The 13,081-nt window shown below is 54.0% G+C and overlaps 1 protein-coding gene across 1 annotated transcript in view; it reads left to right on the plus strand.

Moving 5' to 3' along the window:
- Positions 1-13,081, plus strand: part of LOC147357415 (uncharacterized) — a 78,322-nt gene that overhangs the window by 47,744 nt on the left and 17,497 nt on the right. The window contains 16 exon segments of the mRNA XM_086341937.1: positions 1,673-1,911; positions 2,138-2,355; positions 2,963-3,124; positions 3,970-4,075; positions 4,371-4,466; positions 4,571-4,742; positions 4,836-4,998; positions 5,750-5,929; positions 6,756-6,877; positions 7,566-7,617; positions 7,620-7,781; positions 8,309-8,434; positions 8,707-8,942; positions 9,058-9,224; positions 9,780-10,007; positions 11,097-11,477. Of these exon segments, the coding sequence (XP_086198063.1) occupies positions 1,673-1,911; positions 2,138-2,355; positions 2,963-3,124; positions 3,970-4,075; positions 4,371-4,466; positions 4,571-4,742; positions 4,836-4,998; positions 5,750-5,929; positions 6,756-6,877; positions 7,566-7,617; positions 7,620-7,781; positions 8,309-8,434; positions 8,707-8,942; positions 9,058-9,224; positions 9,780-10,007; positions 11,097-11,477 (2,810 nt within the window).

Consider the following 13,081-nt stretch of genomic DNA (forward strand, 5'->3'; position numbering starts at 1 on the left):
CAGTAAACGTAAAATGGATTTCAAAGATTTAATACTAAAAAAAAAATCAGAAATAACATTATTTTTATACTGATTACGTGCTGAAGTAACAGTTTAAATACACTAAGTAAAACATGTTATGATTCAATTTATCTGTTACTTTTTACTCATACTGTGGCTACTAGAAAACTGTAGAGTACTTGATTCCCATTGCATTTCAATTGCACAGCATTGATGTAAGCTATGTTGCTTCAGAATACATGTTCCTAGGAATCTTAATTTCTTCCACCTTCAATATATCTGCAAAAGAGCCTTTGTTTCTGCACCCCAGTAATTCTCCTTCCAGCCCCAGCTCCACAAGCAGCATCCAATATCCTTTGGAGTTTGCAGCTCTTTCTGTTAGATACCAGGAGCCCAGGAGCCCCAGAAGAGAGTATGGAACACAGTTAAGACACAAAAAATATCTGTGGAATGAATAATGAATAATAAATAAGGGAGCAAGGAAGGCACTCCACCGCACAGGGACACCTTGTCCTAGAAAACAGATCCCTTTTTAGAAGCAATCAAGCCAAAAGTCATTCAGGGGGAAATTTGCTGAATTATATCAGATACACAATTTACTATTTTCAGAACCAAGGCCTGATTACAAATCCATGCAACAAGTTCTCTGAAGGCTCTCCCAATACAGCACTATTCAGCCTTGAGATCAGGGATCTTATTTAACAATTTAAGTTCCGAGGACAGGTTGGGTGGCCTCGAAGCCCTGGAGCTTCAGTTAGTTCCCTGTACCTGGAAGCCACACCTCCTCTTACAACTGACTTTCATTAGCACTTTATGGCTTTCTAAGCATTTCCTCACCTGTTAGCTTGATGATTTTCACAACTGTAAGGAAGGAAGCCACAGAGTACTGTTTATTTCCACGTTTTTTATAAGTCTTAAGTCAACTGATTATCTGATTTCCAAGGGTAATTAACTACAAGGCCAGGATGGCCCCTTCTCTCCACCATATGTTGTGTGCTTTATCCATCACATCTCTTGGGTATTCCAAGGGCTCACCTGCTGTTTTATAGGTTTCAAGTGCTTCATGGACGCATATTCCTTAAGCACATGGTTTGACAGGTTGTGTAAGTTTGTTCAAATTTTCCATCTTTTGACCGCAGTCTTCTCATCTGTAAATTGGGAGGAGAGAATGAAATGATCTGTAATGTTAAAATGGTATGTATCTCTGAAACTGAGCAGAAGCCTTGTGTTTCATTTCCTTGTCCTCTTGCAGGATTTTGCACATGGAGAGTGCTTAAATGAGGTTGACTGGCTTTGCCTTACAAAGGGAAGGAGCTGAAATGTTCCTCCCCAGCATACAGCCCAGTTCTAAACACACACACACACACACACACACACACACACACACACACGAGGCTGCTTTAGGAAGGAAAATTGGAGAGAAGAAAAAGAGGGTGGAAATATTTCAGTTGTCTGGGCCAAAGCCTCCCAGAGGACCGGTATCTCAGATTTCCTTTCATGAAATATTCAGTGAGTGCTTCCCCCAGCTCCTGTGAGTGGCAGAGGCGACCCTCCGGGGCACTTCTCTCTGCCTCCCCTGTCCAAGCAGGTCTCTCTACGCCTCTCCTGTCCTGGGGAGGCTCTGTTACTGTGTCTTTGCCTTGCGCTCCCCTCTCTCTCCCTGTGTCCCCAGGGGTCTTCCTTGGTGTCTGTCCTCCCCCACCTCCATGTCTGCCTCCCTCCGTGCCACCATCGCCCTTGCCCAGAAGGTGAAGATTCTCCTCTTGCGGAGCACCCCAGGGACATGGACCTGTGCGTTTCTCTTTGGCGCCGCCCTCCAGAACTCCATGTGCCTGAGCGGGGAGAATCCTCCGGACTGTGGGGACCAGATGCCTTGTGCAGAAGAGCCGGACCCACCAGGGTGCCCAGAGGGTAGGGGCTGGGGCTGCATCTGCGCCAAAGGAGTTGGGGCTAAAGTTGAGGAGGGTGATGAAAAATAACCCTGAGGGAAGATGATGGCTTCAAGAGACCCCTGGGCTGGGTGGAGGGTCAGAAGCCCTTTAGTGGGGGAAGAGAGCCCCTGGGGGGAATCAGCAGGGGATCCCAGCCCTAGAAGCTTGGTCTCAGCCCTGACTCCTGTTTGCCCATCACTCCACAGGTGGACTCTGTCTTGATTCCCCACCTGCCCCCTGCCCCCCCGGAACGTTCTTTTCTGGAGCGAGTCCCCACAATGCCTCCTTCTGCCACCTCTGCCCTCGGGGATTCTTCAACCCCTGGCCTGGCCAGGATGCCTGCTTCCCCTGTGGCTCAGAGGCCACCCAGACGGAGGAGGGCAAGGACACGTGTGTATGCCTGGGGTCTGGCCGAGTGTTCCAGGTATGTCCTCTGGCAGGGAACCCAGGAACAGGCTGCATTGTCGTGACTGTTTTGTTCTTGAGTCACGTGCAGCTCAGGAGTAACCTGATCAGGGTTGTTAGTTCAGGTTTCCAAGTGACAGGGTTGCCAGGTTAAATAGAGGATGTTCAGCAACACTTGAATTTCAAATAAATTATGGATACATTTTTAGTGTGTCTCAAACATTGAATGGCACACACTCATACGAAATTCAAGTTTGAGAGCTCTATATTTTTATTTGCTAAATCTGACAACCCTACTTGGAGAAAAGGGCAGACTTTTTGTTGCTCAAATTTGCCCTATAAGCCAACAAATGCACGTGCGAATTCTTCCTTTCCTGAACTTTCCATGTCTTATTGACTGAAATGATAGCATCACTTGGACCCTAAGAAGCATGTATCAGTAAACTCGCCTCTAATCCGACCCCCCTCCACCCTGGTGATCCCTTACTTCCCCTCCCCCTGCCCTTATTCTCTGGTCTATCTCGGGCAGGGTCACAGCCAAAGGGTCCTGTGTGGTCCCTTGGTTTCACAGCAACCAAGTACCACCAGCCAACCTGAAATTGCATCCCTTCCCACCCAACCCCCAGCCCAGTGACGGGAAGTGCCCCTGCCTCCCAGGCTACCAAGATGTTGGAGAGCCAAGGGGCTGTGTCCAGCGGGAATACAAGACTTGCAAGCATGGGGCCACCCGGAACCAGGAGGGGCTCTGTCTGACCAAGGATCAGTGGAATGACCACTGTGCCCATGAGGTAGGAGGCATCCATATAGGGCACCTCCCCCACTCCTGGACCTCTGCCCACCTGTCCACCTGCCCAAGCTCCTAGCCACTGGAGGCTTATTCCTCTAGTCCTCCCTCTGGGAAGCCAGAGACCTGTGCTCTGCACTCTGAAGCTGGAGAGAGTTGGGTGCAACTTCCCCCAGGGACATGTCACCAAGAAGCTTAAGCCTTTCTGCAGGTTTGCGCCGCTCCAGAGGACGCACGTGGCTATGACCCAGGCCTGGGGCTCTGTCTGTGCTGGGGACCTCACTCAAATGAAATATGCGGTCCCCTGTGCCCCAAGAGACAGAGACAGGTCCTGCAGCTCAGCTGCCCCAAGGGCAACCCGCAGATTTCCATCACTGAAGACACCGGAAGCCAGGTACAACGTCAGGGTCTCATGTGGCTGATGACCGCAGACCCAGCCCGGCAGGCCCTGCCTCTTTCCTAAGAGGGGGTGGGTGACATGCTTTTGCACTGGGTCTAGGGTCCTGCCCATTGAGCCACATCCCTGACCCAGCCTCTGGTGCCAGAGAAAAGTCCCAATTGTTGATTTAATTTCATCCTAGAAGACAGCTTGGAAAAATCACTGGGAAAGTGTTATGGAAATCTTCCCACATGGAAGCAAGGGACCGTATTCAGAGTCATGACTCGAGGTTACCCCTGCCGCCCCCAGGGCTCGGAGACTTATTTCCACTGCAGCCTCCCCTCCAACCCCCTCAGGACACTCGGACAGGGCTTGAGAAAGGACCTGTACTCTCCCTGCCTCCCTGCCAGGTGAGGGGTTACTTGCCAGGTCTTAAGGGAAGAGCTGACACCGCACCTCCTTGTTCCCAGGGGTTTTTCCTCCCAGACAGGCCTTCTTCACCCCATGCTGTGGGCCACCCCTGCCACTTGGACCAAAGGCAGAATCCTGTCCCGCTGTACGTGGTCAGGGTGGATGGTAAGAGAGCAGGATAGAAGGAAGCCCCAGGAAGGCCCACGTCGGCAACTCTCGCCCTTTCTACAGCATGAGCGTGGCCCTTACATGCGGCAGCTGGGGGGCAGTGGGCAACTCCTACCCCAGAGAGGGCTCCCCAAGAAGTGCATGTGGATCCTGACATGCTTCCCCTGGTTTTATAGAAAGTCGACTCCTGCCTCGTGCGAGTCAAGGATGGACAGCTTCTGCTGTATCCACGCACCAGGGTCAGCTCTCTCCCCAGCCCTGCAGGTTCAGGAAGATGCCCGTCTTGTTCCAGGGATCGGCTTCCTAGGCCTGACCAGACCTGGCAGGGAACTACTGCACTCTCTCGGCCAGCCCCTCGGAGACCTGGGGATCCTGGGCCAGGAGGCAGGTGAGCATCAAGGCTGATGCATGTTGCCTCTCCTCCCCCTCCTCCACCCCTCTCCAGGCCCCTGAACGATGACTGCCCTTTCTCACATTCTGAATCTTGCCCAGGAAAGTCAGGGGATGCACACCTGAGCTCTCCTTCATCCCTAAGCTTCAACTCCTCGCACCCTGGGAATCTGTCATACCCAGAGGCAGGCATCCGAAACCCCACGGTCTGCCTCCAAACCAGGGATACACTGGCCTTCCTGGTGACCCGTGAGCATTACCCTGAGTACGACCTGTGAGTGTCAGAGGGCCCGGCTCCACTCCCACCGGAAATGCTCCTTGTGTCTCCAGCCAGGAGACAACATGCCCCCTCCTTCCTCTACCCCAGGGGCCACTTCTACAACACGCTGGGGCAGTTTGACTGGGGGCGCTTTCGGGCCCTGGCTGAGGAGTCCCAGCTCCAAGATCAAAGCCCCCACCTCTTTCTGCAGCAGTTCCAGGAGCCTGGGGTCTATGTCTTTCGTCTGAACAGCAACTGGCATCGGAAGATGGTTTGTCTGTGATGGTTTGCCTTGTTTAAGACATTATCCTGACATTTCCCCTCTCTCTCTTTCAAAAATACTGCCTCATAACTACCAATGGCAACCCACTCCAGTATTCTTGCCTGGAGAAGCCCATGGACAGAGGAGCTTGGTGGGCTTCCAGTCCATGGGATTGCAAGAGTCAGACACAACTCAGCAACTAAACTGCTACTGCTAACCACCCCTAGATAGCACTCCAGGGAAGGAGGTGCCCCAAATACCCGTACAACGTCTCATGGTCTCACGGCCTTAACTGATAATTCTGGGGATGCCAAGATTCATCCCATGGCAACCCAACCTGTGTGTATAAGGAGGGGACGAGTGTGAGGATGCTGAAAAGACAGTGTGTCTCAAAGGACATCAGAATGTCTAGCCATCTCTCACAGCTGTCTACTTCATATCCCAGGCCAGTCTATGCAGGGTTGTATCTACATGGCCTCTGCAAGATGCCACCACTGAGCCAGAACTGGTTACACACAAGACTTAGTATCTCAACCTGTCAGTTCAGCTTCCAAGAGGTTGTGCTGATGTAGCCCCAGAACATGCAGACTGCTCCCCCAGACAGCTATCTGATATGAATTCATTTCCCAGGGAAAATGCAAGTATGCACAAAGATCTGGGCTATTTGGTGAATGTCCACAGGCTTGGGTTCCCACTCTATCCCCCGGCCAGGCTCTGGCAGACAGTGGGACAAGGACTAAACAGATTTCTTTCCACCCAGTACGTCCGCACCCTCCCACCAGGTGGCCAGTGCTTTGGGGAAGGGCCCTTTGTTCCCACAACTCCCAGGTACCTCATCCAAACTGGTATCGCCAAGATCCCCAGGCCCCTGAAGAGGTCCAACTGGCCAGGAGTCCTGGGGGAGATTGTCCTGCTCCTGGGGCTCTGCCTGCTTCTGTTGGTAAGTAAAGCTGGACAGATGCTCTTAACCGCTATGTGGGAATCCCTCTCCAATGCTGTGGAAATGGGTCTTCCACTTCCCATCTGCAGTAGGCATTATCCTAGTTGCTAAGATACCGAAGCGATAAAGGTCCAGCCTCTAGCCTCAAAGTTCAATAAGGAGAACATAGACAAGGAGACAAATAAGTGCCAGCGAGTGTTGTACAGCTCTGGTGAGGGTGTACCAAGGGGCCCTGGCTGCACAAAGGAGAGGCATGACCGTTCCCCCTGGGTGGTAAAGACAGACTTTCCTAAGGAGGTGATCCCTGAAAGAGGCTTGAAACAAGTTTGGATCCTTGACGGACAAAGGGGTTGGTGAGTTGCAGGTAGGAGAGTAATGAGCTTGGGAGGCGAGGTGGGGGTGAGGAAGGCAGCGTTATGAGTCAGGCAAAGTGGCATGAAACAACGTTCGCCTGCTCAGGGAGCCACACTTGGTCCCTGGGCCTGCAGCTTCGGGCACAAAGACAGGGATGAGGCTGAAGCCAGGAGGGAGACCAGACTGTGGGTGATCTCATGCACTTTACCCTCTAGGCAGTGGGGATCAATTAAGAATTTTGAGCAAGGGAGAAAATCTGGTAACACTTTTATGCTTACTCTAGCAATATGGTGGAAGATAGAGATGGATGACGGAGAGAGGTGGATTAGAGAGAGAGACAGGCTGTTAGAATGGTCCAACAAGAGAAGATGGGGTGCTCCCTGAGCACACTGAGCAGGATGCTCCTCCTCTAAGAGTCTGAGGAAAGGATGCTTCTCCCTTTCCTTCACATCACCCGTGATGCACCCTATAGATTCAGTGTCACAGCCTGAGCTGGGCCCGGAAGGCTGCTCCCCAGCCCATCTTCAGGAAGCATCAGCAGGGCTACAACCTGGATGCCTACACTTCCCCAAGAACCAGGATAACATCAGTGAGGCGAGGCCAACCATGCCAAGACTCTGATGACCCCAGGGTTGAGGGAGGTCATGGTGAGTGAAAGGCTTGAGCTGGAAGCCCAGAGATGCCCCCACATTCAACTGGCCAGCTCCTGCTTCCTTTGTTCACGGTTCCATTCCCCTCCACTCATTCATTCATTCAATGAATAAGGCAATGTTTACTGGGTAGCCAGTGTATGCCAGACACTGCCAGGTTCTAGGGGTGTACAGTGTAGAAGGGCAAAGAGACACCTAAGCACAACTTGCCAAAAGAAATGTACTCACTGGGAAATGACCAGTCCCTCTACAGATGGTGTTATGAGTCATGCGGAGGTGTTCTACCTTCTACTGTGGCTACTCCAAGCATGGGCCTCAGAAAGAAGCAGTTTGCCTTTCACAACTTCAGGGTGATTATGAATTATGTGGGGAACTCCTGCTATCATAGGTCTGGGACTGCTGCTGCTGCTGCTAAGTCGCTTCAGTCGTGTCTGACTCTGTGCGACCCCATAGACGGCAGCCCACCAGGCTCCGCCGTCCCTGGGATTCTCCAGGCAAGAATACCGAAGTGGGTTGCCATTGCCTTCTTCGATAGGTCTGGGACGGGGGCCTGTAATTCTACATTTTTAGCAAGCTCTTCAGCAAAGTGCTCTCTGAATACCATAATTTTAGCAGTTAAGACCGTGAGGCAGGAGGCAGATACACTGGGACTCTGTAGGGAAGGTGCTAATTGCATTTCAGGGGGAATAATCCTGCTCCCTGTCCCCTCCCACCCCCTGCCCATAGGTGGGAGCTGGGAGGCCAAGGACCAGGTGGATCTGGAGGGGTTTGACACAGAAACCTTCTTCAGGATCTTGCTCAGGCAGTCTCTGTCAGTGACGACCAAACTCAGTCAGACCAAGGAGGAGGTGAGTGGGGAAGATGGGCAAGCCAGCGAATTTGTCTCTGGGAGAGTTGGTGATGGGACAGAGAGCCTAAAGAAATCCTTAGTGTATCCATAATGAACCGGGGGGGGGGGGGGGGGGGGGGCGGGGGCGAGAATTATTCAGGGAGGAGAAATAGAAGATTTCAGACTAAATTTAGGGGTGAGCCCTCACATCACCGGTAGGAATCTAACCAGGTCATTTCTTGAGTGTCTTAAGAGTCCCACTCGTGATCCAGGTAGCCCACCCGGGTGAGCTAATGCAGACCAGTAAGGGACAGGTATTGGGAGCAAAATGATCATACTAGAGTCCAAGTCCCTAAGCTGGACCAAGGGTTCCCTGGGGGAAGGTGCGAATTGTGTCTTGCCCGGGGTGGGTCTTCACCACATTTCCCAGTGGAAGGGCACTTTGTCCCCTGCAGCCCCGCCCCAACCTGGCAACAGGGGGCATTGCGACCACAGCCGTGAAAGCGGCTTAGCGCCTTGGAACGAACTCTGTGCTCCCTCGCACAGCTCAAACTCCTCTGCCTCCAACTGGGAAGCGAAGCGCAGTCTCTCCGGCAGCTGTGGGATCCTGAGCACCGCATCGCAGCCTCCGCGGGCCAGCTTCTGGGGAGCCCCCAGAGAGAACGACAGCAGGTCGGACCGTGTTCACGCTTCCCACCTCGTCCCTGTGCCCACATGCAACTCCCCCTCCTCACTGAGGCCAGAAGCCCCTCAACACCTGTTTCCCATCTCCCGGGCCCCGGGGGTTTCAGCCCCTCCCGCTGCGCCCCCGGAGCCTCTGCTGCACGCCCACTCGCAGTGCTCCGCAGCGCTCACGAGGAGCGCTCAGGGGGAACCCCTGAGCCGCGGTCCCCGAGGCTGTGGTGCCTGCAGCCTTAAGCAGGCAAGGTGGTCTCTGACCCCAGGCTGCAGAGGCAGCCGCCAGGGCCGCGGAGGAGGAGGCCAGACGGAGGGGGCGCCTGGCAGGCGAGTACGCAGCAGCCCTCGGTCACCAACTGGTGCTCCTTCGCCAAGACCTCCGTGCAAGGCAGGAGCAGTGGGGCTCCTTCTGCTCGGCGCTGATGGCCGCTCGGCGGCTGCTGAAGGCACATTCAGGCTCCAGGCCCGCAAAGTCCTCCCAGGCTGGGCAGAACCCAGAAGGGTGTGTACCTGGTAACTCTGAGTCAGGCTGCGTGGGATCAGGGCTAGGGAGGGGCCGCGTGGCTTCGTGGGGTCCCAGGGCTGGCCACGCCAAAATGTCCTTCTTGCATCCCTAGTTGTCCCGCCCTCTGATTTGGCCTCCCCCACCCCCACCCCCGCAGGGAAGTCCCCCAGCTGGACGCTCTTCTGGGCAGCCTGTCCCAGGTCGTGCTGCAGGAGGGCCACCGCCTGAAAGCCTGGGGCATCCTAGGCACAGGCACTGGGGCGGAGCTGCTGCAGCCAGGTGAGCCCTGCTCGGACTCAGCCAGGACCACCCCCTTCCCCAAAGAAACCTGGCCCTGTATCAGGTGGGAGGAAGGCTAAACCAAGAGGAAATCCCCAAGGTTGGGAGGGGCTTCCTGTGCAGCGTCCTGGGCAAACGGCAGTGTTACAGAAGAGGGAACCTCCGCAAGGGGAACAACAGAAGAGGAGACAAACAAAACCGCCACAGAGCATAGCTTTACATATAAGGTAGCACTTCCTGAGAGCAAAAGCCTGACTATTGAATGCAAAAGGTCAGGTTTGGAAAATGCTGGACTTGCCATGAAAGAAAGAGGTGGGGGGTAGGATCCTACAATTTGATGATGTCAGGCTCACATCCCAAATGTGGAGCCCTGACCTGGACTCGGAAAAAAAAAAAAAAAGTGTCCTTCCCAAGCACCTGCTACACCCTCGTACCAGGGTTGGTTTGGTTAGGGGGTCTCACCAGCTCCTTCCAGTCCACTCCCCCCAAGGGAGCCCCTGACCTCTCAGATGTGGCCTCAGACCCAGGGCTAAGCCAGTGTTTGCATTCCTGCAGCCTCAGCAAGCTCTCCAGGGGGTGCCAAAAACATCGGTGTGCATCCTGTCACCAAGTTGATGGTCCCTGGCCCGGACTGTGTGATGCTCCCAGCCAGTGGTCAGGCAGCGCCCATACCCCAAGGCTACTTCATCCACCCTGACACAGGGCGGGTGCTGCCCGAGGCTGGAAATCTGGGTTACGATGTGCAGGAAGCAACCCTGGTGCCCACCACTGACTGCAGTTCTGGTGAGACTCCTACCACTCTGTAACTCCACCCAGTGTGGGCTATCCGGAATGAACCCGCCCAGGGGCACAGCATGGGAAGCAGGGCTCTGGCCTTGGGCAGTGGGGCTTGGGGACACAGAGCAGTAAACACCTTCTCCCCCTCCCTCCCTTTAACATCCTTGCTACAAAGGTACCGTGCTGGAGAGAGCAGTCAGATGAAAGAAACTCATGCCAGAGGCTCTCTGCCCCTGCCCTGCTGGGCTCAGGAGGGATGCAGACAGGCCAGCGTGTGTTAACACCTCCCTGTCTCCCTGTCCAGGTGGTGTCCGAACCTCAGAAGCTGCCATCCTCCCCTACGTGCCCTACCCAACCTGTCTTGCCACAGGCTCCCTGCCAGCCACCCACCTGCCTGTCCTGCAGCCGAGAAGGACATCACAGTCAGGGGCTCTCATGACAGACCCCATAACGGGCATCGAGGTGCCTGTGCTGGCTGTGACTCTGCACCCACAAACAAGGCAGTGGCTCACTCTTGGGGGGACATACTGCAATCCGCTCACCCAGACCCTGGCCCCTTTGGAGCTGGGGGGCCCCATGGAGGATCCTGTCACAGGAGGCATCTCGCCGATCCTGGGAGTCGGGTTGGATGAAAACACAGGTCTGCTGGCAGCCCTCATGCCTTCCTTCTGCCCTTCCTCCCTCTGGTTTGGCTTCCCAAGCCCCTCCCCTCAGTAGCCCAGACCCTCCACATTCTGGTCCAGCCTGCAGTCTCCACCCCAAGCCCACCTATATTTCCACCCTTCATGCTCTGGCCACCTTTCCTCTCCTTCCCGGTTTCCCTCACCCTCATCTTCAGCACAGTGCCCCCGCCCCGCCCAGGGTGGGAGGCAGAGACGAGAACTGAGCTGCTTCTGCAGTAAAAGCATATGGATGTTTTTCCATCAAGAAAGACATTCCTTCTCCCCCCTGCCCTCCCTCACCCTAGACTCTGCCCCATCCCTGACCTCCACCCGCATCCTGTCACTCACTCTGTCCTGGCCCCCCGGTTCTCTCTTTTGCCTCATTCACCCCCATCCCTTCCCGCATCCCCCTCTCTTTGGTTCCTGCCTCCAGGTCAGGTGCTTGCACTGGGAGGACTGCAAGATGCCTCGGGGAACCTCCTGCTGCCTGGTGACAGCTTTGTGGAGCCACTGAGCAGGAAGCCAGCCCGGCTCCAGGGGGCTTCCCTACAGGAGGGCCGGACTGTGCCCCATACAGGAGGGCCCCAGGACCTGCTGGATGCCAATGTGCTGGCAGCCCAGAGGCGAGTGATTGCAGTGCTCCGGAGCTCCCAGGAGAGGCCAGGGCCGAGGGGACAGGGGCTCCTGGAGGCTGCCATCAAGGACATGAGACAGGCGCTGGCCCTGAGCCTGCACCACCTCCTGCAGCAGGCCTGGCGGCTGCAGAGACAGCAGGAGGCAGCAGAAAGCCTGGAGGCCAGCGGCGGCAGGATAGGTACGGCTCCCCGGCCTCGAAAGCCCAGAACCAGAACGACCTGGTGCTTTACTGTCCCTCAGCCCACAAGCTCAGGGACAGGCCTGCAGCTCCATTGGCCAGTCACACATGGGATCGAGGGAAGAGAAAGAATTTGGTGACTTCATGCTGTGAGCTCATGAATGCTTGGCTTTCAATCTCAGTCTTTTAACCTCTGGCCAATTCCACTGGGTCTTATACTTGATGTTACTAAAGTGGATATTCTCTGGTAATTTCATAGGACCCCCAAGCACCATAGCATGTGATGACGCCCACTTTACATTGCAGAATCTGAAGCCAAGGGAGCTTAGAGACTCACCCACCAGGGTCCCGTAGCTAGTTCAGTTCAGTTCAGTTCAGTCGCTCAGTCCTGTCCGACTCTTTGCAACCCCATGAATCGCAGCACGCCAGGCCTCCCTGTCCATCACCAACTCCTGGAGTTCACTCAGACTCACGTCCATCGAGTCAGTGATGCCATCCAGCCATCTCATCCTCTGTCGTCCCCTTCTCCTCCTGCCCCCAATCCCTCCCAGCATCAGAGTCTTTTCCAATGAGTCAACTCTTTGCATGAGGTGGCCAAAGTACTGGAGTTTCAGCTTTAGCATCATTCCTTCCAAAGAAATCCCAGGGCTGATCTCCTTCAGAATGGACTGGTTGGATCTCCTTGCAGTCCAAGGGACTCTCAAGAGTCTTCTCCAACACCACAGATCAAAAGCATCAATTCTTCAGCGCTCAGCCTTCTTCACAGTCCAACTCTCACATCCATACATGACCACAGGAAAAACCATAGCCTTGACTAGACGGACCTTTGTTGGCAAAGTAATGTCTCTGCTTTTGAATATGCTATCTAGGTTGGTCATAACTTTCCTTCCAAGGAGTAAGCGTCTTTTAATTTCATGGCTGCAGTCACCATCTGCAGTGATTTTGGAGCCCAAAAAAATAAAGCCTGACACTATTTCCACTGTTTCCCCATCTATTTCCCATGAAGTGATGGGACCGTAGCTAGTTAGCCAGGCCTAAAGCCTGAGTCTCTGGAGTCCCCAGTCTCCTTGTCAAGAGCCTTCAACTTCCCGTGAATAAACTCAGGAAAGGAGCCCACCCAACTCCTCTACCTCCCCTACAGCACCAGCACAAGGAAAGGCAGGGAAAGGAAGTAGCAGTGGCATCTTCCTGGAGCTTATCTCACACACTCCTTCTAGAAACTTCTGCCCAGGATGTGTCAGAAAAGAACCAGGCTTTGGGATCGGAACTGACTTGAGTTTGAAGACCTGCCCCACCGTTTATAACCTCTTTTACCTTGGGCAAGTTACTAAACCTCCCTCTGCCTCTGTTTACAGCATCTTTAAAATGAGGATTAAAATAGTACATCCTTTAGAGATTTAATTGTAGTACCAAATAAAATACATTTTATATGGAGTTCTGAGCTTAGATTTTGGCACATGTAGGTGTTTCAAGAAAATCTGTCCCCTGCCTTCCACCTTTTCAGCCTAGCCTAGAAATTGTTCTCAGCTCCTCCCAAAGACCTCCTGCCTTGTTTTTAAGTATTCAGTCCTTCCTTGATGAATTCAAAATGCTAAGGTGGGCAA

The sequence above is a fragment of the Bos grunniens genome, chromosome 15 (genome assembly GCF_055505025.1).
Source record: "Bos grunniens cultivar Pamir isolate PY7600 chromosome 15, Bosgru_T2T1.0, whole genome shotgun sequence".
Taxonomy (NCBI): Eukaryota; Metazoa; Chordata; class Mammalia; order Artiodactyla; family Bovidae; genus Bos; species Bos grunniens.